This window comes from Heterodontus francisci, chromosome 22 (assembly GCF_036365525.1).
Source record: "Heterodontus francisci isolate sHetFra1 chromosome 22, sHetFra1.hap1, whole genome shotgun sequence".
NCBI lineage: Eukaryota > Metazoa > Chordata > Chondrichthyes > Heterodontiformes > Heterodontidae > Heterodontus > Heterodontus francisci.
Genome location: NC_090392.1, coordinates 48,767,642 through 48,795,615, shown reverse-complemented (window position 1 = coordinate 48,795,615; position 27,974 = coordinate 48,767,642). Strand labels below are relative to the sequence as shown.

At 43.3% G+C, this 27,974-nt stretch overlaps 2 protein-coding genes across 3 annotated transcripts in view; one reads left to right on the top strand and one right to left on the bottom strand.

The window, feature by feature from the left end:
* The window catches only part of srpra (SRP receptor subunit alpha), a 59,510-nt gene extending 58,829 nt beyond the window's left edge, over nt 1–681 (bottom strand). For both annotated transcript variants that reach the window (XM_068053796.1, XM_068053797.1), the window contains exon 1: nt 465–681. In XM_068053796.1, coding sequence (XP_067909897.1) covers nt 465–581 — 117 coding nt within the window. In that variant the 5' untranslated portion in view covers nt 582–681. The remainder of the gene's footprint in view (nt 1–464) is intronic.
* A 385-nt stretch (nt 682–1,066) lies between these two features.
* Nucleotides 1,067–27,974, top strand: part of foxred1 (FAD-dependent oxidoreductase domain containing 1) — a 50,268-nt gene continuing 23,360 nt past the window's right edge. The window contains exons 1-5 of the mRNA XM_068053798.1: nt 1,067–1,278; nt 12,332–12,552; nt 15,453–15,563; nt 26,448–26,566; nt 27,270–27,364. Of these exons, the coding sequence (XP_067909899.1) occupies nt 1,140–1,278; nt 12,332–12,552; nt 15,453–15,563; nt 26,448–26,566; nt 27,270–27,364 (685 nt within the window). The 5' untranslated portion in view covers nt 1,067–1,139. The remainder of the gene's footprint in view (nt 1,279–12,331; nt 12,553–15,452; nt 15,564–26,447; nt 26,567–27,269; nt 27,365–27,974) is intronic.

Sequence of the window (27,974 nt, the reverse complement as noted above, 5' to 3'; positions counted from 1 at the left end):
AATGAGATTTTTGGGAGCAGGGATTCTCATCCCATTTCTGCTTAGACTCGGTCCTTGCTCCAACGCTCAATTTACATCGGTTCACTACCAAGTATTGACAATGAACTTGTGGTATGAACCAAGTCACCAAAAGCCACTCGCTCCTTAGAAAGACAAACTCTACACCGACCCCAATCTGGACAGACGGGGAACTGGGCGGCAGCTGTCGGGGTGGGGAAAGGCCAAGCTAGGCTCAGGGTCTCCACCGGTTGCCGGCTCCCTCAACACTCCCACTTCCCCACCCAATCCCTACTGTCCCCACACACCCTCCAGCTGTTACCCCTGGTTCCAGCCCAACAATCACCCCACCCCCTCCCCAGCTCCCATCCCGGCCATCAGCGACCACCACCCTGTCCCATCCCCTATCACCCACGCCGAGCCTCCGCGCACTCCCCATCCGGCTCCCCTGCCCCCTCTCACCTCACCTGGAGGATGACGCTCCGGATGAGCGCGTTGACGGTGCCGCTGAAGGGGCTGTTCACCCCCTGGAAGCACCACAGCACGATACCGCCCTTACTGAAGATGGTGAAGAAGTCCAGCATTGCGCCAGCAGCCTCAGAACGATCCAGAACAACCAAGAAAAATCCGGGACAGAACAGGACACGTCAGGCTCAGGGCGCGTCACTTCCCGGAGGCTGCGTCACTTCCTGGAAACGGTCTCCCGCCCCCAGGCTCGCGCGCTCCTTCACAACATCTTAGCAGTTATGACCATAGACTGATTCAAAACACGGCGCCGATTTACCAGCGGCCGCATCACATTGTGTTTCGGATTTTATTGCGCGACAGGGAAAACTCCAAGGCGTAAATTAAATCTGAGTGGTAATAATGTGAGTGCAGCAGCTTCTTAACTGTCCTGTAATTTACAGAAATATGAGACACTGTCTGTGCAGATAGGGGCTGGCCTTCCCGATTAGAGGGCGGAGAGATGACTGCTTTTTGTAATTCCCGCCCAAGAAGAGAGAGCGACCGGGGGGAGGGGAAAGAGAGGACGCATAATGTCATTGCCAGCTTTGCTTCGGGCGTAATGACATCACGGCGCATGTGGTCGACATGCTTCGCTCGGCACGTTCAGTGTCGGCTGGTGTACCAAGGTGATTCGAATGTTTCTCTGGAATTGCAGAGGAGCCCGAGCTCTCGGGTCACTGAGCTTCCTGCAGCGATGTCCCTATCTGCTGAATCAAGGTCGGGCCGGCATTCGCAGCAGCACCCAGGCACGAAAAAGCGACGACTTTATCAAAGGTAAGGGGTGAAGTGGGTGGAAAGCATCTGAAGATGACCCAACCTAAAACGCATTAACATTTCTGTAGTTGCAGCAAAGTGCCCCTGCATCAACTTTAGTAATTAACTTTGTATACTTATAGCAGTTTCAAAATCCAGCCCAGGTTTTGCAAGTATTCATTGTTAGTGTCATTCTGCTCCTGATGGACTTTACGGTGCAAGCTTTTGTAATTTGGTACATTAAGGAACTTGCCTTAGACACTTAAATGTAGTTCTTTTTTGCTGTTATGTAGGTATACATATCAATCAACTTGTGCGCTATATACTCCCACAAACACCACATCAGATGAAAGAGATGGAAATACATGTTATAACAGTCAAGAGTGTGATAGAATACTCTCCACCTGCCTGGATGGGTGCAGTTCCAATAACACTCAAGACGTTTGACACCATCCAAGACAAGACAGCCCGCTTGATTGGCATTCCCCCCACCATCGACGAACAGTGGCAGCAGTGTGTACCATCTATAAGATGCACTGTAGCAATGCACCAAGGCTGCTTTACAGCACCTTCCAAACCTCTACCACCTGGAAGGACAAGGGCAGCAGATGCATGGGAAACCTGCAAGTTCCCCTCCAAGCTACACACCATTCTGACTTGGAACTATATCGCTGTTCCTTCACTGTCGCTTGGTCAAAATTCTGGAGCACTCTTCTTGACAGCACTGAGGGTGTATCTACCCCAACTGGACTACAACGGTTCATGAAGGCAGCTCACCACTACCTTCGAGGGCAACTAGGGATGGGCAATAAATGCTGGCCTAGCCAGCGATGCCCACATCCCAGGAATGAATTTTTAAGAAAGATTATAGGTAGCCCATGGTTAGTGTTTAGCCTTCAGGCGAGTAAATAGTTTTAATCACTGCGACCTACCACGTTTTAAATCTGTTTGCTCGCTGAAGGGTTAATGCTGCTAGGAAGAAATCTATTTCCATGTTATAATGTGTATACATTTCTATATCTCCTTTTCCTCATCCACCTATCCACTCCTTTTGACTGTTAAGGTAGTTTTGTGTCTCAACCACTCACCCTGGAAATGAATTCCACAGCCTCATAACAATCTCGAAAAGGAAGAATGACTTGCACTAAAATAGCCCCTTTCACAACCTCCAGATGTCCCAAAATCCTTTACAAGGGATCAAGTATTTTGAAGTGTAACTTGTTGAAATGTAGGAAACGCATAAGCCAATTTGCGCACAGCGAGCTCCTGCAAGTAACAATGTGATCATGATGAGCTAAACAGTTTAGTTGATGGTTGAGGGGAAAATGTTGGCCAGGACACTGGGAAGAACTTCCCTGCTCTTATTGAAATAGTGCCATGAGATATTTTCATCTGAGGCCAGACAGGGTCTTGGTTTTACATCTCTGAAAGACGGCTCCTCCTCTGACAGTGCAGCACTCCCTCAATGCTACACTAGAGTGTCAGCCTTGAACAGTGGTTCTCTTAACTGTGGTCTGTAGAGACTTCCCAAGAGATCTGTGACATGATCTTTCTAGTGGTCAAGAGAAAGTGATAATACAGGAAAAATAGAAGGGAGGGAAGAAAGATCAGCTGTTCGCTTTGTATAACTTAATGGTAGTTAGTGTTCATCCTGCACAAGTAGCTGAGAAGATTTCCTCTTCTGAATACTCGCCGCCTTTACATTGAGGGATGCCTTGGCTGCCATGGTTTTCGGTGGTGAGTCTCATTTACTTTCAGTGGGAATCCAGCTGATGATGTAATACTAAGGTGCATTCAATTTGGACTTGTGGCCCTACGGGAAAAGGAGACGGTGGATCCTGTCGGATGGTTCCCTGAGCAGACCGCCAAAGTCATTTGACGGAATGCCTCATCACCAGAGCTTTCAAACAAGCACCAAGATGTAGCTTGGCTGGTGGTGAGAAGAGCCCTCCCCGTCAGATCCTTCCTGTACGCCCAAAGTCTCACCCCCTCCGCACAATGCCCCCACGGTAGCTGTGGTGGGGAAGAGACAGTTGCCCATCTCCTTCTGGAATGTGTCTTTGCAAAGCAGGTGTGGAAAGAGATGCAGTGGTTTTTGTCGAGGTTCATCCCAAGCAGCTCGGTAACACAGGAGTCTGTGCTCTACGGGCTGTTCCCAGGGACGCACACCGAGACAAACATCAACTGTTGCTGGAGGACTATCAATTCGGTGAAAGACGCCCTTTGGTCTGTCCAAAACTTGCTGATCTTCCAGCGCAAAGAGTTGTCCACGACCGAATGTTGCAGACTGGAACATTACAAGGTCCAGGACTACGTGCTGAGGGACGCACTAAAGCTTGGGGCAGCCACAGCAAAGGCTCAATGGGGAAAGACCACTGCGTGAGGTCCCCCCACCAAGCTGAACGGAGGGGCTAGATCCATGGGAAACCCCTCAAACTGTGTCGGGAAAATTTTCATTTGCTGTAAAATGTAAAAGTGTATATGGCATGACAATTGAAATGGAAGGGTTGTGAGGCAACTCATGATTGTATTGAAGGAAATTGTTCTCCTTTGCACTGTTTGTATTTTTTGACTTTGTGTTGTTTGAAACTGTTTTGTCATGTATTTTTTACAGATTTTTATGTATAAAGTATATTTTGGAAATAAAAAAAAGCATTCAATTTGGACTTGTGCAGTGAACAAGTGCTTTTATAATGCTGCCTGATCTACTGAGTATTTCCAGCATTTTCTGTTTTAGTTTCTTATTGGTTTGATTTTTGTAGTTATGGAAAAAAAAATGTCAGCTTCACTTGCTCAAATCTTACACTGTATTGCAATAATGTAAATTCCTTGAATGATTAAATCACAAGGAACTGGGCTGGGTTTGCACAGGTACGTAAAACATTGCTGAGAATTTCACATTCAAGTGAGTACTCTAATAGAACTGCAGAGTAGGAAACTCGTATGTTTCTGGGAAGTTACTTTTTAATTAAAATAGTAAAGTGCTTTGAGCCTGTTAAACATCTAAATAGGGTGAGACTCCTGTTACTGATTTGGCCAATAGCTGTTTGTATTGGATATGATCTATATATACCATTAACTGGCAATCTTTAACCACATTAAAAACAGTTCAGTTGGCAGGTACTAGAATGTTATTGGAGTTGCACTTATCCTTTTATCTCTGGTTTGTCTCATCACTATTTAGATCAGTGAAATAGTATTATTTAGATGGGGTGGAGTGATCTGTGGTTTCTATTCCATTTGAAAAGGGGGTCCTTTAACCAAAGAAGTTTGACCACTGTTAGCCTAGGTTATGTGCTCAAGTCTCGAGTGGAACTTAAACACTTGGCATTCTCACTCTGGTGACAGTGCTACCACCGAACCCAGGCTGACTACATTGACCATTGTGTCTACATCCATGTCACAGATCCCTCCATAATGAGAATTCAGATATTATGATTTGGGAGACTTCTGTATTATACATTTTTGTATGACCTTAATATACAAGTTACATCTTATTTTAAAAAATAAACCAGGATTGGGAGTTTTGCCTTACTAAACATAGATGGAGATCTGAGAAGACAGAGGTTGTTAAATGTATCAGCCAAGATGCAAAGCTAGTTTCTAGATCCTGATCCAGTTGCTGGCTGAGGGATAATGTGTCTTTGTAAGCTTAAGATTTTTTAATGGTTCTTGTTCTACTAAGGACATCAAGAGTCAACATTAAAGTGTGGGATTCAGGTCACACGTAGGCCAGACTGGGTAGCAGGTTAATGAAGGACATTGATGAACTCTGTTGAAGTTTTACAATGATCTGACAGTTTTCATAATCATTTTTTGGGGCTAACCACAAATGACCAACTTTATTGAATTCAATTTGCCAACTTGCTTTGGTGGAAGCTGAATTTACAACTGGGTTGCTGGCCCATTGCCATAACCATATAACTACTGTATACTAATACTAAAACAAATTGTATGGATGAGTAGTTTTCGCTGTCGCAATTGTTATAATGTGCAAGCATTCATGCTTAATGTATTTAATCCTAAATGGATTGATTTATAAAGGAAATTCATTGTAAGAAAAGTCATGCATGTTGTTTAAAGGCATTGAGAGCTAGAAAGAACTAGAGAATGTGTGATTTAGAGGACCAGCAGTAGTCTACAGCAAATAGACTGAGGGAAGATGCCTTTCTATCAAAGGATAGACACCCTGTATATTATATAGTCCGTCCCATAACTTCCTGTTTCTTGATTTGCAGTGCCCATATCATGTGGGACAGCTAAGAAGGGTCCATGTAACCTCCATCCATCTGTCAGAGGTCACTGAAAAGAACTACAAAGATTTGAAGCATTTTCTTGGATGTAACATTTTGCAAGTAAATAAATCTGACCATTAGTTTTAGCCTGAACGTAATGTCTTGGTTGTTTGGTATTTGCTGCATTTCAGAAGTGGATCAGAACATCGTATTCATCCCATATTCTATCCTGTATAGAATACCATAATCGCAAATCCTGTTATTCACTATCCTGCTCGTGATGAGTACAGTTTTCAGTTCATGGAAGACCCAGTTTACCTGTGGAAACTACACCTCTGCCACGACTGCAAGGTAAAAAGTATTGAAAGATAGCCTGAAATTCACCTCATTCTCTTGGAGTCAACGGTACACTGATTATTGTGTCTCAGTCTCTTCTGCAGGAAGATGTCCCATAGACATATTTCTAAATTGGCGGGTGCCTTCAATCCTTCCCTCATGGAGATATCTGTACATTAGTGACCTCAGTCCCTTTCCTGGGGAGCTTCCAGTAAGCTAAAGTTTGTGAAATTTGTCCTTGATCCAAGATCTTGATCAATTATTTATTCAGCCCTGAGTGGTTGCCCTCTGCAGGTAACAGTCATTAAACAGTTGTTAAGTAAAACAGGGAAAATTATCATTGTAACCTTACTTTGACTTTCCTACAATCATTCTGGAACTAATAGTCTGTTTCCTCTTTCCGAATAGGAACTGTCTATTTTTATTAAAGCCCTGGCATGGTTTACTGTTCCACTCATGTTGGTAATCTTCCACAATTCTTTCCCTTTTATTGAAAACAAAAAAGTTGCCTATGTTTCTTATCTTTTGAAAATCAATTTTTTTTGATCCACAGGCAAAAAAATTCTGGATCCAAATTCTAAGAAAATATTAGCGATCTCTATTAAGTCTTTGAGACAATAATCTGCAACAAAATTAATTGGCTATTAGATAATTAAGGGCTAATAAATGAATTTATTAATCTGTTAAAGCTGCATTGTTTTTGACTAGCTTGATTGAGTTCTTTGAGAGGATTGATGAGGATAATGCAGTTGATATTGTGTATTTCGGCTTTCAAAAGAATTTGACAACATATCACATTAAAAGCCTAGTAAGCGAGACAAAAGCCCATGGTATTGATGGGATCATGGCAGTGTGGATACACAATTGGCGGGACAGAAAGAGAGTAGTGGTGAACGGTTGTTTTTCAGATTGAAGGAAAATATACAATAATATTCCTCGAGTCAGTATTGGGACCACTGCTCTTTTTGATGCATATTCATGAATTGGACTTGGGTATTTCAAATTTTGCAGCTGACACAAAACTCAGAAAGGAAGTAAATAATGAGGGTAGTAACAAACTTCAGGACATAGACTGGTGAAATGGATAAACACATGGCAGAAAAAATGTTTGTTATTTGTTCATGGGATGTGGGCATCACTAGCTAGGCCAGCATTTATTGTTGCCCTTGAGAAGGTGGTTCAGCACATAGAAGTGTGAAGTGATGCATTTTGGTTGGAAGAATGAAGAGCTGGATTATAAAATAAATATAATTTTAAAGAGGGTGCAGGAACAGAGAGATTGGAGGAATACGTACACAATTCCTGCAGGATAGATGGAATTTAATACAGAGAAGTGTGAGGTGATGCATTTTGCCAGAAGGGATGGGGAAGAGCAATATATACTTAATGGTACAGTTCCAAAGAGTGTGCAGGGACAGAGGGTTCATGTGCACAGATCTTTGAAGGTGGCAGGACATATTGAGAGAGTAGTTAGCAAAGCATATGGGATCTTGGGCTTCATAAATATAGACATAGTATACAAAAGCAGGAAAGTTATGCTGAACCTTTATAAAGCTCTGGTTAGGCCACAACTAGATATTGTCTACTTCTGGTCACCACACTTTAGGAAGAGCTTGAAGGTCCTTGAGAGGGTGCAAAGGAGATTTACCAGAATGGTTCCAGAGATGAGGGAATTTAGCTACAAAGTTAGGTTGGAAAAGTTGGAGTTGTTCTCCTTGGAGTAAAAGAGATTGAGGGGAGATCTGATAGAGCAGTACACCTCTTAAGACAGGTTTAGATAAAGTGGACAGAGGAAAACTGTTCCCATTAGCTGATTGTACAAGGACTAGGGGACACAGATTGAAGGTTTTGAGCATGAGATAAAGGGGATGCGAGGAAGAGCTTTTCTACACAGTAAGTGGTAATGACCTGGAACTTACTGCTTATGAGGATGGCAGAAGCAGAGATGATCAATGATTTCAAATGAAAATTGGATAGGCACTTGAGGGAAATAAAATTGCAGGGCTACAGGGATAGAGCAGGGGAATGGGACTGACTGGATTGCTGTACAGAGAGCTGGCATGGGTTTGATGGGCTTATGGCCTCTTTATGTGCTTAATCACTCCAGGACTATAAGTTGATCAGGCTGGGTTTTTTTAAAGAAAGAAACCATGACACGATGGGCCAAATAGCCTCCTCTGTGCTGTAACCATTCTATGAAATTCTTTGCTTTATTAATGGAAGCATAAAAGTACAAAAGCAAGGAAGTTATGCTAAACAGTTACAAAACACTGGTTAGGCCTGACAGGGTGTAGAGAGGATTTACTAGAATAAGACCAGGGATGAGAGACTTCAGTTCTCTGGTGAGACTGGAGAAACTAGGGTTGTTCTCCTTATAGCAGAGGTCAGGAGGAAATTTTAAAAAGGTATTCAAAATCATGATTAGTTTTGAAAGAGTAAATAAGGCTAAACTGTTTCCAGTGGCAGAAGGATCAATAACCAGAGGATACAGATTTAAGGGGACATGAGGGAAAAAAAATGCAGCGAGTTGTTATAATCAGAAATGCACTGTCTGAAAAGGTGGTGGGAGCACATTGTTACGGCCACGTGGTGTGACTTGGGTGGTTCCCACCTGACAGCAGCATGTGTATTTGTATTAAGAGTTTAGCCCCTCAGGGTTGCAATTTTCAAATAAACAGACAGCGACTGGTTTTAAAAAAACAAAGTCAACTGTTTATTGATCAAAACGTCTTATCCCAAAATTGTCGCAACCTCATTCGCTCGCGCACACAAGATGAAACCGATGGAGAACGGAAAAGAGTTAGGTGGGTTTTTGTGGGGGGGGGAGGGGGGTTACGATAAACTTGTTGAATTCTCTTGCGACTCAAGTTCCAGATAGTTGTAGGCCTGAGATGATTGTAGATTTCTCTCTTGATTGAAGGTTCTGCAGAAGATGATGGGTGACTTCCAGCTCCCCCTCTCTGCTGTATTATGTAGATGTCGGATTTTTTCAGCAGAGCAGGTGCTGCGACTCTGTGTATGTCTCCGTCCCTCTGTGGCTGTCTTTGTTTTAAGGTAAACCTGTGCCACTTCTCACTTCCTGAAGGGAGACACTCCGGTTTCTTTCCCATGGTGATCACACAATAGTCCAGTGTTACGACCAGGTGAGAAAGAGGTGGGAGCAGACAGGAGAGGCTGTAGTGAGCCAGCCAGGGGAGGTCTTTTCAATCCAGGAGAAAACAGCTTTCTGCAGACACTCAGACTGTACAATTCAGAAAAAAAACCCAGACTGCCAAACAAGTTAGTCATGTGACTAACTGGTTTGACCACGTCTGTTTGTGGATTGTACTGGAGCAGGGGATTGCTCCTTTGTTCCAAGTACTGTCTGTTAATATGCAAAAAATGTCTTTCCAGCTGGGGGCCTGGCAACCCTTTGTCACAGGCCTTCTCTTCTTCCCAGCAACAATTTGAAATTTAATGTCCATGTGGTGAAATTAATGTACCTCATTCTTGGCAGATAGGGGCCTGCATGACATTCAGGATGTGGCTACTTCATACCTCCTTTGTTTTTGAAGAAGGCATTCAATTCTGAAATGTTTTTAGGATAGGGTGAGATGGGTTTCAATAACACCTTTTGACTTTGAAGGTTGGTCCTTTCTCTTTGTCAGACTATTTGAATACACAAAAGGTCAATCCCCTTTTTTCTCTGGCACCATTTTGGACCATTGTTTACTTTTTAAAATAAAGGTTCATTTTTTAAAAGATAAAGCCCTTTTTTTCCCAAAACTTCAATTCGTCCTGTTACGAAAGTGCTTCCATTTTCTGTAAAATTTTGAAGACCTGTGTTCTCAAACTGAGAAAAATTCCATGGATGTGTTTTCAAGGGTCATTGAGAGGTTGTTTGAAAGCAACATTGACTGGAAGTCACCTGTCTTCAGGTAAGTACCCAGCGGGGACTTTTTGACCTGGGAAAGATGTTTACAGAGAAGTGACAAGTCATGATTTATAGGGGTCAGGAAGCTTGACTTGTGAGATATTGTTTTGGTTTCACTTTGGACAGTCAGTTGGGATGTGGACAGTGTTTTGAGAGGAGTTTAACAAGTCAACCTGTCGAGGACAAAACCCCAGCTCAGCCTTTTCCATCTCTTTGAAAAGCCTGCCGGCTTTTCCATCTCTTCGAGAAGTTCTTGGAAGCGAGGGGAAAAAAATAGAGAAATTGATACTGCGTTCCTCCTGAAAGGCCTTCCAAAAGCCCCTGTTGGCGCATTTCTCCTGGAAAGCCTGCCAAACTGATCTTCAAGGTCGCCTGCAAAGAACTGTTCTAGAAAGATCCCAGTGACAGCCGACTGTATTTGGGACGCCAGAATAAAGGGACAACTGCCATCTTTCCATATCTTTATTTTTCTTCAAGAATTAGCAAGTATTTAGCCAGAGTATTCTTTTTGGGGTTTTTTTTGTAACAGATCTCTGCAGAGAGAATTTCTGTGTTTTTTTTTGTGTATGGGGAATTTAGAAAGAGAACTTTCATATTTCAATCTGTGTGTTAATGCTTTGCTTTGTTACTGGTTAAATCTTGTTTCTTCATAAACTGATAATTTTGTTGCTTATTGAAGAAACCTGGTTGGTGTGTTTTTATTCTGGGATAAAGAGTACAGTATATGATTGACTGCAACGGTAACTGGGTAAACATTTTATAAAAAATGTTGTTTTTGACCTGTGGAGAAGTGGAACTAGAAAAGACAGTGCACTCCTCCCACCTCGGTCATAAGAATCCGTCAATTTTGTATCATTGCATTTCCGACGTGCGTGACAACATTCAACAGTAACTTTCAAAATTGAATAATTAATTATTTGTGTTGCAGGAGCCAGTCTTTGGCTGAAACGTTAAACCAAGGACATCTGCCCCCAGGTAGATGTAAAAGATCCAATGGTGTTATTTGAAGAAGAGCAAGGGAGCTTTCCTGATGTCATGGCCAACCTTTATCCTTAGACATTACCAAATAAACTGTTTGTCAATCATTGTTTGTTGGACCTTGCTGTACGTAAATTGGCAGCTGTGTTTCCTACATTACAATAGTGATTACACTACAAAAATGCTGAATTGGTCCTAAAGTGCTTTGGGACATTTTGAGGCTGTGCAAGGTGCTATATAACTGCAGTGAATGTGCGACAGGTGGGTTGTGAGCATCCGTCAATCATGACATTTAAGTTAAAAATTAGAAAAGAAAAAATATAGGGTACAAGAGCAGGGAAATGGGATTAGAATGGATCAGTCTGAATTGGAGCTAAAACGGGGGCAGTCACCAAAAACTCTGCTCCTGTGGTGAAATTACAATGATTTAACCACATTCTTGATCAAAGCCTTTTTCACTCACTAGTTTTCTCCTTTCCTGAAACTGTTGACTTTGCTAGAATTTGGTTCCACAGGTGCCAGCTGCTCTGGCACCTCACTCAAGCACCTGTGTTCATACAAAAGCCTTTGCACTAACATTGTGATTGAGCCTAATTCTGTCCTCATCCAATATCCACAAAGGCACACTAGACAGCAGCTTTCCTTGGCCAGTGTTCAGGAGCAAGAACAGGAATTTTTGGGGTTTTTTTAGGGATGCAAGTAATTGTACAGCCAGAGTACAGCATTTAAGATTACACAGATGACTACATATCCTCTTTAACTCTGTCTCTTAAATTTATTTTGATGGACAGAGCAATCAACTGGTTCCTGTATGACTTAAAATAGCTCTTAGTATTTAATATGAATGTAATTCTGACTGAATTCTGTTTATCATCCCTGTTTTCAAATCCCTCCATTCCCTCACCACCCCCTTTCTTTCTCTTTAACCTCTTGCAACTCTACAAACCTTGGAGATCTTTGTGTTCCTATAATTCCAGCCTCTTGCGCATCCTCAATTTTCATTGCTACATTGATGGTCGTACCTTTAGCTAGCAAGGCCCTAAGCTCGGGAGTTCCGTCCCTAAGTCTCACTACCTTTAAGACGCTCCTTAAAACCTACGTTTTTGACCAAGTCTGTCTTAATATCTCTTTGTGGCTCAGTGTCAAATATTGTTTGATAACATTCCTATGAAGCACCTTGTTAAAGGTGCTATATAAATGCAAGTTGTTGAATGTTTGATAAATCCCTCTGCAGCAATTATTTACTATGAGCTCTTGAAGGGGATCAGCAACAACTTTTGAAATAAGCAATCCAACTCAAACTTCGATACTTTATTGATTTTTGAAAAAAAAAAGCATTACCTAACAGCTGTTGGTAATTGCGCTGCTGGGTTTGACCCTGAACCGTACTGGATTAGCTTTTTTTAACCCAGGCTGCAATAGGGTGCTGTAATTGGCCTCGGCCTCCCAAGGTTAAGGAGGATAAAATCAGCTAGGGTTCCTGATCGCTATCGCTGCTGGAATGTGGATGGTTGTTAGGTGATGACGGAAGATGATTTGACTATAATGTGTCTGATGATACACCGATGTTTGCTTGTGGTGGCTAGCAACAGCTCTTCTGTCTCTGTTGTAGATCTAGAAAAGGAGTTTGTCAAATTCAGGCAAAAAGCGAAGGAATCACTTCCTGGCAGTGGCTGGAGCCCACTGCACCAGACTCCTGGGCTGCCTCCTGAGTGGGCCGACATAGTCATCGTGGGAGGAGGGGTAATTGGCTGGTCTATTGCATACTGGTTGAAGAAAAAAGAAGCAATCCGGGAAGGAGTCAGAGTGGTGGTAGTAGAGAGAGACCCAACTGTGAGTACAATGCTGATGGGAATGACTATGTTGCTGGGTCAACCAGTTATCTGTTCACAGACTGTGACAATGAAACAAATGCTAACATTACAATAATATTCAAACAGGCTTTATCCTGGGATTTAGCTGTAAACTATGAAACAAATTGTTAAATAAATGTAAGCACTGTATCTGGGCTACTTCTGACACCCCCTTTCTTCCCCTTGTTGATTTCTATTTTAGGTTTCATTTTAACTTAATTTTACTCACGATTCTATTCTTTTGTAACCTTTTTATACTCCATAAAATCATATAATACAGGAGGCCAGTCGGGACATCATGCCTGTGCTGGCTCCATTATCCAATTTTGCCTGCTATTTCCCCATTACCTTACAAATTTTTCTTTTCTATTTATCCAATTTCCTTTTGAAAGTTACTATTGAATCTACTTCCACCATCCTTTCTAGAACTGCATTCCAAATGATAACTCTCTGCATATAAAAAGAAATTCTCCTAATCTCCACCTCACCCTCCCCAACTCCCCTGGTTCTTTTGGCAATTATCTTAAATCTGTGTCCTCTGGTTGGTCACCCACCTGCCAGTGGAAACAGTTTTTCTCTATCATCTATCATAATTTTGAATGGCCTGCTTAAACTTCTCGTAACCTTCTCTGTTCTAAGGCAAGTAATCGTAGCTTCTCCGGTCTCTCCACATAACTTGAAGGCTGTCATCCCTGGTGTCATTTCAATAAATCTGCTCTTCACTTGTCTAGCACACATCCCTTTGTTTCCTCAGCCTCTGCTCTCACCCTCCATTTTAGAGGGTGGAGCAAGTTTTGAAAAAAAACATTGTTTGGCTGGGAGCCTGTTTTAAAGACTGCTCTTCAGCTGGAGAGCTAAAACTGGGAGATACTGGAAATAACAGGCACATCAGAATCGCTGGGTCAAAATCCTGGAACTCCCTTCCTAACAGCACTGTGGGAGTACCTACCCCACATGGACTGCAGTAGTTCAAGAAAGCATCTCACCACCACCTAATTGAATAAATGCTGGCTTGGCCAGTGACACCCACATCCATAAACGAATAAAAAAAAAATCCACGAACAAAATTGTCAATTTAATGTTTTGGGTGGGGACTCCTTCATCAGAACTCAAACTTAATCAGTTTGCCTCAAGTCTTTTAATGCTTTTGTTTCCTTTTTCCACGGTGTATTTCCAGCTTTTTTTTATTTCAGGTTTACATTATTTGTAACATGTCTGGTTATAATAACAAATATTGAAAGAATGGCTTAGATGCACCAAAGTCAATCTTTGATGTATTTTCTATAGATCAGGAACAGGAAGGGATCGCTGACAAACAAGTGCATTGTTTACTGGCTCCCAAATGAAATTGCACTAAACAAGTAAATGTGCCTTTGGGTTAAAAAGAATCTTGCCCGGTCTTTCAAACATTGTATTTTCCCCCATGAAAAGATGTGGTCTTGAAACAATAAGTTCATGGAATACGATCCACAGAGCATTTGTAGTACTGAAATCCAAGGAATTATTAATGTTTCATTATGGTAAAACAATTATGTTATTATTTCTACTTATCATTAAGGGATAGATAACCTTCCGACTTTGGGCTACTACGGGTACACATGTTGAAAACTTGGGTGAATACTTGTATTTCCCATATGTGCTCCTGATGGGTGAATTCCCTGCTGGCATTGTAAAGTCAAAACATTATCCCTTTCATGTTTACCTTTTTCCCTTCCCCTTTCTTTGGCCACACCGTGATCGGCACCATTCGCAGCCGAGGAGATACGTGAGTAACCCTGAGCGCTGTGTCTAATCCCTGCACAGTATCTAAGAGCAGCCCAGGATGACCTTTTTTGCTGTATGGCCTCTGTAGGACCTTCCATGATGCACAACTGCAATTTTCGAAGGATTCCGATGCAAACCCTGGTGCTGCATTGTATTCTGTTGCTGCATCCACATCCCGCTCTAGATGCTGGGCCTGAAACCCCCCCCCCCCTGCCTCCAGTGAAGCACCCGCACTGTATAACATATTTATTTTCCACATCAGCCATCCTTATGATCATCCAGAGTGGAACAAATTACAGATAGTATATGCTTTGGTCTTGCACTTACAAGGAAGTAGGTTGAAATTGCCTCATAACCAGCCAGCAGAGAGGAGACTTTATCGTATTTGTCTGGCGTGCTTAAAGCCAGGGTTGTAAGCAGATTGCCTACCTCACTGCACCACCCTGTGCCAAGTTCTTTTAAAGAAGGGAGTAATGTCATCGGCATCTTCTAAGGAAATTGGGACTTTACTTTAAAGGCCTGCTTCGGTCTGCAAAAATAACCCAGACACAAGCCCGACAGAATCACATCCAACCCGACCCGGCCCGAGTCCTTCCATTTTTTTCCTGCGCCTGACCTGACCCGATCATCAGTTAACTTACCTTCCATTTTTCACTTTGTTGCTGATCTGCTCAAGCTTAAAATAACTAACAAAACAACCTTTCTAGTCAAAAAAATTACGTTAACAATGGAGCCACTTAACTGTGATAGCGTGTACCCGACCCGAGCCTGAATGCCGGACCCAGACGTGCAACCCGACCCGACCTGAACCCAACACATGTCGTCGGCTCCCGTCAAGTTCGGGTCAAGTTGCAGGCCTTTACTTTACTTTTGCTTTTTACTTTGTTACTGCATGCTTTTGTCCTCGTATGGGGAAGTGCAATATCTTCGCTTTGTCCTACCTGTTATTAATGAGAATAATACTGAGAACACAATGGTATTAGAAAGGTAAATGTATCTTGTCGCTATGGCACAACATATTGGTGCAATGACATGCTGTAACACTGGGCCACGTGTGATAGCGTTTTACTGAATGTCGTTTGCTTTAGATCCTAATTTCTCTTCTCTTGCATACAGTATGCCAAAGCTTCCACCGTCTTGTCAGTAGGAGGAATTCGCCAGCAGTTCTCTCTGCCAGAAAACATCCACCTGTCCATGCAGTCTGCTCACTTCCTTCGCAATATTCAGGTACCAATGGAATTAGCCCCACCACATAGCTGGCTGCTGCTTAGTGTTTTTGATTTTGCTGAATGGTTCCTCACAGGGGTTGAAAGTCTACTGGTTGTTTCCAAGACTGGAAGTTCAGTACCTCACCTAAAAAGGTCATTCATCTTACTTCAGGCAGTGAGTGCTGGCAGGATATTTGACCCTATGGGAGTTGAGCCTGAGCCCTTCTTGAAGGAGCCCTGGCTGATTTCCTCCTCTCTTACCCTGGCCACCAATTGTGCCACAACTGCCACTTGTGAGATAGATCATGAATAGAAGTCAGATATTCCCAATCTGTATGGTTCAATATCAAGAGAGACTAAGTATTTTTTTAAATTGTGCTTAGTGATATCTTGTCCTTGGTCTGGTTATATTACTGTCCGATGTCTGTGTAAAAGGTCAAAGGTATGCTGCTCAATGTTCCAGGTCCCAAACACCTGCCACAATATTCTTCTGATCATAGCAGACAAATGAACTGCACGAAAATGCATCTGCGAATATGGTCCATAAGTATTTTTAGGCTTTGATCCCAAAGTGAATGACTATAGTGCAAAAATAGCTCATTACAGTAATGCTGAGTTGTACAAATTTTATCAGACAATGGCTGCTGATTTCAACTGTTCAGCTTGTGCTTTTGAACAAAATCCCACAAGGGATGAGGGTGCCTTCAGGTTTGCAACATGGGACTTGCCATCTTTGAGATGAGGAATGTGGTTCTTTTGTTATGTATCTTTATCCTTCCTATCAGAATTGATCTACCACTTCATTAACAGGTAACTCTTCAAAATTAAGACTCAGTCAAAATATAAAGTCGATCACTGTCCAATGTTTAATAGTTTTATCTGATAAAATCACTACGTACAAACATGAAAATGGCAAACAAGAAAAGACCAGCTGGTCCATTAAGTCTGCCCCGCACTCATGTTGGCTAGAGTTTCATGACCAGCTACTTACTCCTGTCCCCTCCACCTTGACCTCCAACAATAAGTCCGAGGAGCTCATGGACTTCTTTGGCACTAAGATTGAGACCATCCAGTCTGCTGTGTCCTTCCCTTCCACCAGCCCACCTGGCTAAACTTCCTATAATGCTCCTCCCTGCCCTAACCCTGGACTCGCACCTTTTTTTAGCCTCTCTGCTATCTCCCCTCATGTCCTCTTTCAGCTCATCTTGTCCATGAGACCCACCTCCTGTTCCCTGGATCCTATTGCGACTAAACTGATGATCGCCCAGCTTCCCCTCCTGGTCCCCATGTTAGCCGATTATTGTAAATGGTTCTCTCTCTTCAGGTGTTCTCCCTCTCTCCTTTAAATCTACCATCATTGCACCTCTCCTCAAAAAAAAAGTCCTTGACTCCACCAGCCTTGCAAACTGCCGTACAATCTCCAACCTCCATTCCTGCTCAAAAGTTTTTGAATGTGTTGTTGCCGTCTTTCCCGGAACTCCATGTTTGCATCCCTCCAATCAGGTTTCTGCTCCTGCCACAGTACCAAAACAGCTCTTAACAAAGTCACAAATGATGTCTGAAAAACTTCCCTCCTCATCTTTCATGGCCTGGTCTGCAGCCTTTCACGTGGTTGACCATACCATCCTCCTCCAACGCCTCTCCACTGTTGTCCAGCTGTGGGACTGGTCTCACCTGGTTCCAGCCTTATCTATCGAATCATAGCTGCAGAATCACCTGCAATGGCTTCTCTTCTTGCTCCTCACCATTACCTCCATTTTTTTTATTTGTTCATGGGATGTGGGCGTCACTGGCTAGGCCAGCATTTATTGCCCATCCCTAATTTCCCTTGAGAAAGTGGTGGTGAGCTGCTGCCTTGAACTGCTGCAGTCTATGTGGTGTCAGTACACCCACAGTGCTGTTAGGGAGTTTCAGGATTTTGACCCATTTACAGTGAAGGAATGGTGATATAGTTCCAAGTCAGGATGGTATGTGGCTTAGAGGGGAACTTGCAGGTGGTAGTGTTCCCATGCATCTGCTGCCTTTGTTCTTCTAGTTGGTAGGCTTGGAAGGTGCTGTCGAAGGAGCCTTGGTGAGTTGCAGCAATGCATCTTGTAGATGGTACACACTGCGTCGGTGATGAAGGGAGTGAATGTTGAAGGTGGTGGGTGGGGTGCCAATCAAGCAGCTGCTATGTCCTGGATGTTGTCAAGCTTCTTGAGTGTTGTTGGAGCTGCAGTTACCCAGGCAAGTGGAGAGTTTTCCAACACACTCCTGACTTGTGTCTTGTGGATGGTGGACAGGCTTTGCGGAGTCAGGAGGTGAGTTACTTGCTGCAGAATTCCTGCTTTTGTAGCCACAGTACTTATGTCGCTGGTCCAGTTCAGTTTCTGGTCAATGGTAAACCTCGGGGTCTAGATGGGGGGTTCAGCGATGGTAATGCTATTGAAAGTCAAGGGGAGATAGTTGGATTCTCTCCTGTTGGAGATGGTCATTGCCCAGCACCTGTGTGGTGCGAATGTAACTTGCTACTTATCAGCCCAAGCCTGGATATTGTCCAGGTCTTGCTGCATATGGGCATGGGCTGCTTCAGTATCTGCGGACTCGTGAATGATGTTGAACATTGTGCATTCATCAGTGAACATTCCCACTTCTGACCTTATGATGGAGGGAATGTCATTGATGAAGCACCTGAAGATGGTTCGGCCTAGGACACTACCCTTGAACTCCTGCAGTAGTGTACTAGGGTCGAGATGATTGACCTTCAGCAACCACAACCATCTTCCTTTGTGCTAGGTATGACTTCAGCCAGCAGAGTGTTTTCCCCCTGATTCCCATTGACTCCAGTTTTGCTACGGCTTCTTAATGCCACACTGGGTCAAATGCTGCCTTGATGTCAAGGGTAGTCACTCTCACCTCACCTTGAGTTCAGCTCTTTTATCCATGTTTGGACCAAGGCTGTAATGAGGTCAGGAGCTGATTGGCACTAGTGGAACTCAACTGAGCCTCAGTGAGCAGGTTATTGCTGAATAAGTGCTGCTTGATAGCACTGTTGATGACCCTTTCCATCACTTTACTGATGATTGAGAGTAGACTGATGGGGTGGTAATTGGCGAGGTTGGATTTGTTTTGCTTTTTGTGTACAGGAATAACCTGGGTGATTTTCCACATTGTCTGGTAGATGCCAGCATTGTAGTTGTACTGGAACAGCTTTGCTAGAGGCGCAACCAATCTTGGAGTACATGTCTTAAGTACTTTTGCCGGAATATTGCCAGGGCCCATAGCCTTTGCAGTATCCAATGCCTTTAGCCGTTTCTTGATATCATGTGGAGTGAATTGAATTGGCTAAAGACTGGCATCTGTGGTGCTGGGGACCTCAGGAAAAGGCTGAGATGGATCATCTTGAGATGGTGTCCCCCAAGGAGCTGTCTTTGGCCCCTTCCTATTTTCTCATCTGCAATCTGCCCTTCCGTGACATCATTCAAAAGCACAGTGTTAGTTTTCACATGTATGCTGACGACACTCAGCTGTACCACGCCAGCACTTCTCTCGACTCCACCGTTGCTAAATGATCAGACTGCTTATCCGACATCCAGTAAACATTGGGAAGACTGAAGCCATTGTTTTTGGTCCCTGCTCCAAACTCTGTTGCCTAGCTATCAACTCCATCCCTCTCCCAGGCAAGAGTCTGAGATTAAGCCAGTCTGTTCACAACCTTGATGTCACATTTGACCCGAAATGAACTTCCGATTTCATATTCGTCCCATTACTAAGACTGCCTATTCCCACCTCCATAACATTGCCCGACTTCTGCCATGTCTCAGCTGATCTGCTGCTGAAACCCTCATTTATGCTTTTGTTACCTCTAGACTTAATTATTCCAATGCATTCCTGGTTGGTGTCTCTCATTCTACTCTGTAAGTTTGAGGTCATCCAAAATTCTGCTGCCCATGCCTTAATTCACACAAGTCTCATTCCCCTATTGCCCCTGTGCTCGCTGACCTACATTGACTCCTGGTCAAGCAGTGTCTTGATTTTAGAATTCTCATCCTTGTTTTCAAATTCCTCAACGGCCTCACTTCTCCCTATCTGTAATCTCCTCCAGATCCACAACCCTCAAAGATATCTGTGCTCTAATTCTGGCCTCTCGTGCATCCCTGCTCCACCATTGGTGGCTGTGCCTTCAGTTGCCTTAACGCCAAACTGTGAAATACCCTCCCTAAATCTCTCTTGCCTTTTCACCTTGCTTTATTTCTTGAAGACACTTCTTAAAAATCTATTCTTTTGACCAAGCGTTTGGTCATCTGATCGAATATCTTCTTTTGTTGCTCGGTGTCGTACTTTGTTTTATAATGCTCCCGTGAAGCACTTTGGGACGTTTTACTATGTTAAGGCCGCTATATAAATGTAAGTTATTGTTTAGAGTCCAAAAACACAGGGACAGTAAAGGGGGAAAAGACTCTGCAAAATTCCTCTCTGATCCCCTCGGGCAATGAAAACCAGTCCAGGAGATCTCATGGCTTTGTGTATATTACCTGTTAAGCCATATACTTTCTATATGATGTGATCTCTGTCCCAACCAAGATGCAGTCCAGCTCCCTCTTGAAGGCAGGCAGAGAGTCATCAGCCACCTCACCCACTGACAATGTATTCCAGAGGCTCACTACTCCTTGGGAGAAGAACAACCGCCTAACATTCAGTCTATTCCTACTTTTGCATAGTTTAAACCTTTGGTCCTCTTCACCTTGTTAAATTAGAATACTCTATCACTAGTTGGCATCCTTCCCTCTATGAAAGATGATGGACATGCAGCAAACAATCCATTTCGGTGGGGTGTCTTCTCTTGGTGCACCTTTGCTGATGGCTGTGAAGGCTAATCCTTGAGAGGCAGGTTCTGCTGCACGTGAAGCTGCCAAGTGATGCTGAGAGTTGTTTTTGACCTTGGTGCCTGCTGCTCTAGCAACTGGTCATTGTGATAGTGCCCACCAGTTCACAGGAAATCAATAGGCACACAATTCAGCCCTTGCATTATTATATAAACCTTTATTAGGTTGCATCTAAGTCTATGACACTCTAAGTAAATAGACTCAGCTCTTTAAGTCGATTTGAGTAACTGAGGTTCTCTAAACTAGGAATCATTCTTGTAGCACTTGTAGGGAGCAGTTTGCCTTCCAAGGAGAGTTGACACAATCAAGGATGAAATGTACCCAACTTTCATTAGCTGCTAGGTTTGGATAATAATCATATGTGCTACAAGCCATTTTTAATTATCCATTTGGGATTTTTTTAATCAAACCACATTAATACTGTGGTTTTGAAGGGAAAGTTTTATGTTGTGAAATAGGAATATATACATGAATAAGGATTAAACCAGGTAAGCAATGATAATGGGGTGTGCATATGAGTGTAGATTATACATAATTATAATGGATATTGAGTGTGAATGAGAATTGTACATGGAAGTAAAGTTAAAGAGGATAAGCAATGACTCACTAGAGTAGGCATTCATACTATCTGCATCATAATGAACCGAAGTAGGGGCTGGAGATTGCAAGCAGGCAAGAATTTCTTGATAATACAATGGACAGGAAAAAACAAGGGGAACTCCCTCAATCTTCGAGTTTCGGCATGGGAATTCAGCCTATGTTCATTCCACCCATATAAAATGGGCTTCCATGCTACAAGCTACAATATAAAAGAGCACAGAGCCAGTAACATTCATGTTCTGGATTACTCCCAATGCCATGTGCTAGTGATTATAGGAATAGGAGGATAGAGCAGATGAATGGGTGGCTGAAGAGATGGTGCAGGAGGGAAGGCTTTAGTTTCCTGTATCATTGGGTCTGTTTCTGACAAAGGTCGGACCTGTACAAGCCGGACAGGTTGCACCTGAACCGGAACGGGACCAACAGTGGACGGCACAGTGGCGCAGTGGTTAGCACTGCAACCTCACAGCTCCAGTGACCCAGGCTTGGTTCTGGGTACTGCCTGTGCTGAGTTTGCAAGTTCTCCCTGTGACCAGGTGGGTTTTCGCCGGGTGCTCCGGTTTCCTCCCACAGCCAAAGACTTGCAGGTTGATAAGTAAATAGGCCATTGTAAATTGCCCCTGGTGTAGGTAGATGGTAGGAGAATTGAGGGAAGGTGGGGACGTGGTAGGGAATATGGGATTAATGTAGGATTAGTATAAATGGGTGGTTGATGGTCGGCACAGACTCGGTAGGCCAAAGGGCCTGTTTCAGTGCTGTATCTCCCTATGACTCTATAACATCCTTGCTGGGAGGTTTGGTAGTGCTGTTGGGGGGTTGGGGTAGTTTAAACTAATTTGGCAGGAGAATGGGATACAGAATGGAGGTATAGTAGGGGGTGATGCACAGCCAACAACAAAAGAGAAACAAAGTCAGTCTGGAAGGCAGAGTAAATATAGACCTGTTAAGGCACAAGCGAATGATACAAGGCTGGATTGCATCTCGTTTAACATAAGGAGTCTTACAAGTAAGGTCGATGAATTGAGGGCATTGATTAACACATGGGAATATGATATTGCTATCATAGAGACATAGTTGAGGGAAGGGCAGGACTGGCAGCTTAATATTCCAGTGTATAGAATCTTCAGGTGTGACGGGAGTGGGGGGTGTATAAAAGAGGAGGTGGCATTGCACTATTGATCAAGGAATCAATTACTGCAGGAAGGAGGAACGGTAACTTAGAAGGTTCCTCAAATGAGGCCATATGGGTGGAACTTAAAAACAAAAAGAGGGCAATCACTTTGCTGGGAGTGTACTAAAGGCCTCCAAACAGTCAGGGAGCGATAGAGGAGCAGATAGGTAGGCAAATCTCAGGTGTAAAAATAATAGGGTAATACTAGGGGATTTCAACTTCCCCAATATTAACTGGGTTAGTCTTCGTGCAAAAGGCTTAAAGGGGGTGGAATTCTTCAAGTGCATCCAAGAGAGCTTTTTGAGCCAGCACGTAGAAAGCCCGACAACAGAAGGGGCTGTACTGGACCTAATCCTAGGGAATGAAGTCGGACAAATGTTGGAAGTGTCAGTGGGGGAGCATTTCGGGGATAATGACCATAACTCTGTATGAATAAAGGTAGTATGGAAAAGGACAAAGATCGACCGGAAATAACAGTACTGAATTGGGAGAAGGTCGATTTCAATATGATAAAACAGGATCTGGCCAAAGTGGACTGGGAGCAGCTACTTGTAGGAAAGTCTACATCAGACTAGTGGGAGCCATTCAAAAAGGAAATAGTGAGAGTTCAGTGCCATCATGTTCCCGTAAAGGTGAAGAGTAGGACCAATAAGTCCAGGGAACCCTGGATGCCAAGGGATATAGAGGATTGGATAAGGAAACAAAGGAGGCTTATGGCAGATTCAGAAAGCTGAAAACAGCGGAGGCCTTAGAGAAGTATAGAAAGTGTGGGGGTGGGGGTACTTAAAGTAATTAGAGCGAAGAGGGGGCATGAAAAAAACACTGGCGGGCAAGATAAAGGAAAGTCGCAAGGCATTTTATAAGTATATTAAGGGCAGGAGGATAACCAGGGAAAGAGTCGGGCCCATTAAGGACCAAAGTGGCAATCTATGTATGGAGCCGGAGGACATGGGTGAGGTATTAAATGATTACATTTAATCTGTGTTCACTATGGAGAAGGACAATGTAGATGTAGAGATCAGGGAGGGGGATTGTGATATACTTGAACAAATTAGCATTGAAAGGGAGGAGGTATTAGCGGGCTTAAAAGTGGATAAATCCCCAGGCCCAGATGAGTTGTATCCCAGGCTGCTATGTGAGGCGAGAGGAGATTGTAGGGGCTCTAACACAAATTTTTAAATCCTCTCTGGCCTCAGGAGAGATGACAGAGGACTGGAGGACAGCAAATGTGGTACCATTATTTAAGAAGGATAGTAGGGATAAACCAGGTAATTGCAGGCCAATGATTCTAACATCAGTGGTAGGGAAACTATTGGAAAAAATTTTGAGGGACAGGATTAACCTCCACCTGGAGAGGCAGGGATTAATCAAGGATAGTCAGCATTGCTTTGTCTGGTGGAGATCATGTCTAACAAATTTGATTTTTTTTTTCGAGGATTTGACTAGGTGTGTAGATGAAGGTAAAGCATTGATGTAGTCTACATGAACTTCACTAAGGTTTTTGATAAGATCCCGCATGAGAGATTGGTCAAGAAGATAAGAGCCCATGGGATCCAGGACAATTTGACAAATTGGATCCAAAATTGGCTTAGTGGCAGGAGGCAGAGGGTGATGGTCGAGGGTTGTTTTTGCGATTGGAAGCCTGTGACCAGCGGTGTACCGCAGGGATTGGTGCTGGGACCCTTGCTGTTTGTAGTGTACATTAACGATTTAGACATGAATATAGGAGGTATGTTTAGTAAGTTCACAGATGACACGAAAATTGTTGCTGTCGTAAATAGTGAGGGAAAGCCTTAGATTAAAGGATGATATAGATGGGCTGGTAAGATGGGCAGAGCAGTGGCAAATGGAATTTAATTCGGAGAAGTGTGTGGTGATGCATTTTGGGAGGACAAAAAGGCAAGGGAATATACAGTGGATGGTAGGACCATAGGAAGTACAGAGGGTCAGAGGGATCTTAGTGTACTTGTCCATAGATCACTGAAGGCAGCAGCACAGGTAGCTAAGGTGGTTAGGAAGGTATATGGGATGCTTGCCTTTATTAGCCGAGGTATAGAATATAAGAGCAGGGAGGTGATGATGGAGCTGTATAAAACACTAGTTAGGCCACAGCTGGAGTACTGTGTACAGTTCTGGTCGCCACAGTATTGGAAGGATGTGACTGCACTGGAGAGGGTGCAGAGGAGATTCACCAGGGTGTTGCCTGGGCTGGAGCATCTCAGCTATGAAGAGAGACTGGATAGGCTCGGGTTGTTTTCCTTAGAGCAGAGAAGGCTGAGGGAGGACATGATTGAGGTATACAAAATTATGAGGAGGAAGATAGGAAGAAACTTTTTCCCGTAGAGGAGGTGTCAATAACCAGAGAGAATAGATTTAAGGTAAGGAGAAGGAGGTTTAGAGGTGATCTGAGGAAAGATTTTTGCACCCAGACGGTGGTTGGTATCTGGAACACACAGCCTGAAGGGTGGTAGAGGCAGGAACCCTCACAACATTTAAGAAATATTTAGATGAGCACTTGAAATGCCATAGCATACAAGGCTACGGGCTAAGTGCTGGAAAATGAGATTAGAATAGATCGGCTTAATGGCCAGTGAGGACATGGTGGGCCGAAGGGACTGTTTCTGTGCTGTATAACTCTATAACTCTATGTTCTTACAAACTATATTTCATGTGGATTTGTGGCGATTTTATGAGCAGTTTCATTTTGCTTGCTCAATTCCTTAAAAGTTTTTATGCCAAGGGTCTTTGGTGCTCCAATGTTTAATTATTTCCCTAAGAATTAGGATTTTCTATGGAAATCTTCGATTTTTGGGTGACCAGGAGGAGGAGCAACATAGCGATGCAGGGCAGGTATGGTTTCATGTACCTTCCCACTGAATAGATAGATGCAGTTTTGCCTGCCTTTGTGTGATGAAATCCCTCGTTGGGTAAGATTCATTAGGGAGCCTGTGACCTGCTGGAATCTGATTTCCAAACCATTGATACATCACAGTCCAGATCTGTCAAGATAACTTCAGCATAGGTCCTTTATGCCTCTGGTTCATTCCAAACTGCCACAGCAAAGTCAGCCAGTTTGTAGTGCATGGGTATGTTGAGAGTGACTGATGCCTTGTTCAGTGAAGCAAGCTACTTTTATTACTTTGCCAGTGGACAGCTGTACTTTTCACATTCCTAGAATCCAAAAGTCATTAATGGTACACACACTGCTCTATGTGCTGCTACACATGGTAGTTGTGTTTTGAGGTGAAAAGGCTATCACTGAATCAGTGTGCAGCTTCTCTGTGACCATCAATGCAGGATCAGATGGATGAATGCATGTTTCACTGAGCAGTGGTCTTATTTTATCTGATCCCCTCCAATGTTCCCTCTCAGCCGTGCAGCAACCCGTAAGTTCCTGCGCAGCCTGTGCACAAGTAAGTCCCTTTAATTACTGTGTGTGTGCAGCTGCACGAAAATTTTTTAAGGGGCCGCACACTCAAGCAAATTGTCCACGCACTCCAAAAAAAAAAAAGATTAGAGGGTACATTGATCCTGTCCAAGCCACTCACCACACACCTTCCCCCTGCCCAAGTATAAGTACGCGGTTAGCTGCTGCGGGGAGACAAGAGCTGCATTCTGCAGCTCTGTTTTTGACATTTCTATGCCAGCCAGATATAAGTGCTGAGCGCAGGTACAATTAAGTATATGCAACTGTCCAAGTCATCATAGAACCCATTATAGGCATGTTTGAACAGTGCTTCAGATGTCTTGACAAATCAAGAGATGTATTACAATACAGTCTTGGAAATGTCTCCAGGATCATTGCGCTGCATTTTCCACAGTGTTATCTTCTGTTGAAGCACCTGGAGGAGGAGCGTAGCCAACTGCAGCAAGCAGACCAAGATGGACGTGGTGAAGAGGTTTTGCAGAATGCCAGACTCTCATTAATAAGGCCTTCACTTAAGATCCCTACTCACTGCTTTAACAGTCTGAAATTGTGAAAGAACTGATATTAATGCAAGTTCATTCTTTTTCTGTTTATTATTGCTGACTGCAAAAGTAAGGAGAACAAATCCTTCTTTGGCCTGGACAAATGTACCAGAAGTTTCTGTGTACATGTTAACTTGCATCTATCTAAGCTCTAATGTTGCAGCTGCTAAACCATCAGAGGAGCTCCTTGATTCTAACTGTGGTAAACCTCCGCACTTGATAAATAAGGTCCTCAGTAGGGTGGGCAGAAGCAGAATATTGACCATGAAGTAAAGCTTATTCTATGTCTGTCTAACAGGAGTACCTGAATGTGGTGAATGAGGACCCTGTAGATATCCAGTTCAACCCCTTGGGCTATCTATTTCTGGCTGGGAAGGAGCAGAGTGGGATTTTGGAGGAAAATTATCGTATTCAGAGGTGAGATACTTGAATGCTAAGGCTTGAAATCCCTGCAAAACCAAGATTCCAAGAAGGTTACATAACAAAGGTGAAGCACATTTTTTGAAAGATTTTTTCCTTCCAGTTTTCTCATTCTCTCTTTTGAAGGTGCAGACTCTTTTTTTTTTGTAGTACTCTAGATCCTTCAGTGCTTCTCCCAACTGCTTATTCTTGTGAGCCCACATAGCAAATATTGGGAAGCTAACCAGTCGCAGGGACCAGAACTAAGCCCAATCCTATACTCCCCAGATGTCTCTATGTGGGAACTATTTTGTAGGATTAATAGATAGTGAACCTGCTCAGAACCTACATTTGCTGGCTCAGTTTACAAATATCAAATTGACATTTTGCTCCTTCCTACCAAGAGGTGTTATGTGGCGGGCTTGCTTAGGAAAAAGGGTGCCAATTCCCTGTGATGCAAGATCAGGTTTTTTGATGCTGAGACTCACCATTGTGGGAAGTAGCAACTGAATGTCAGGGTTTCTCTCACTGGCAGGGAGGGAAACAATCAAGGGAGTTAATCTCCAGAGACAGTCGTCAGTATTTGTTAGTAGCTGTTTGTATAGTCCCCTTGGAGGCTTGGGCACCAACCTGTGGTGGGAAAGTTCTTGATTACTGAGGTAAAAGGGATTGGCCAATGAGCCAAATGAGAAAGGGTTAACATATTGTTTCCAACCTTCAGGGCTGAAGGAGCAGCAGTCACTCTGCTAACTCCACAGCAGCTACAGAGGAAGTTCCCATGGATCAACACAGATGGGGTTGCCGTAGCTTCGTATGGTGAGTATGTCATGAAAACTATCTGACTAATTAAAAAGATTTTAATAATTTAAAAAATTGGTGACTATTTTGTACTCTCCAGAGTGAAAGATGCCATTGCTGGGTAGTGGAGCAATTTCAGGCAGCCAGTGGTAAATCAACCAACCAAGGTTAGGTGCAGAATATAACTCCAGTACTCTACCCCAGCACATCTGCTCACTCAACCTCTGAAGTATATCCTAATGCACCATATTTCCATTCCCTACATCAGCTAGCTTGTGGCTGTTCTGATTGACATTAGTGCTAACTGTGTTGAGATAAAGGGCAGTTATATGCTGTGGTCCCATGCACACTAAGTGCAGGGCTGCTCAAATATAGGACCGATATGGCCAGCAGAGAGGAGAGACTTTTATCCATTATTCTGGGCTCAGTTTTAATAAATTTGGACTATAACTATGTTTTTCGAGGTATAAAATTCAAAAGCCGTTAAGTTAAACTTCTATTGGAAACAAAAACAGAAATTGGTGGAAATGCTCAGCAGGTCAAGCAGCATCTGTGGAGAGAAAAACAGAGTTAATGCTTTAGGTCTGTGACCTTTCAGTTCTGATGAAATACCACAGACCTGAAATGT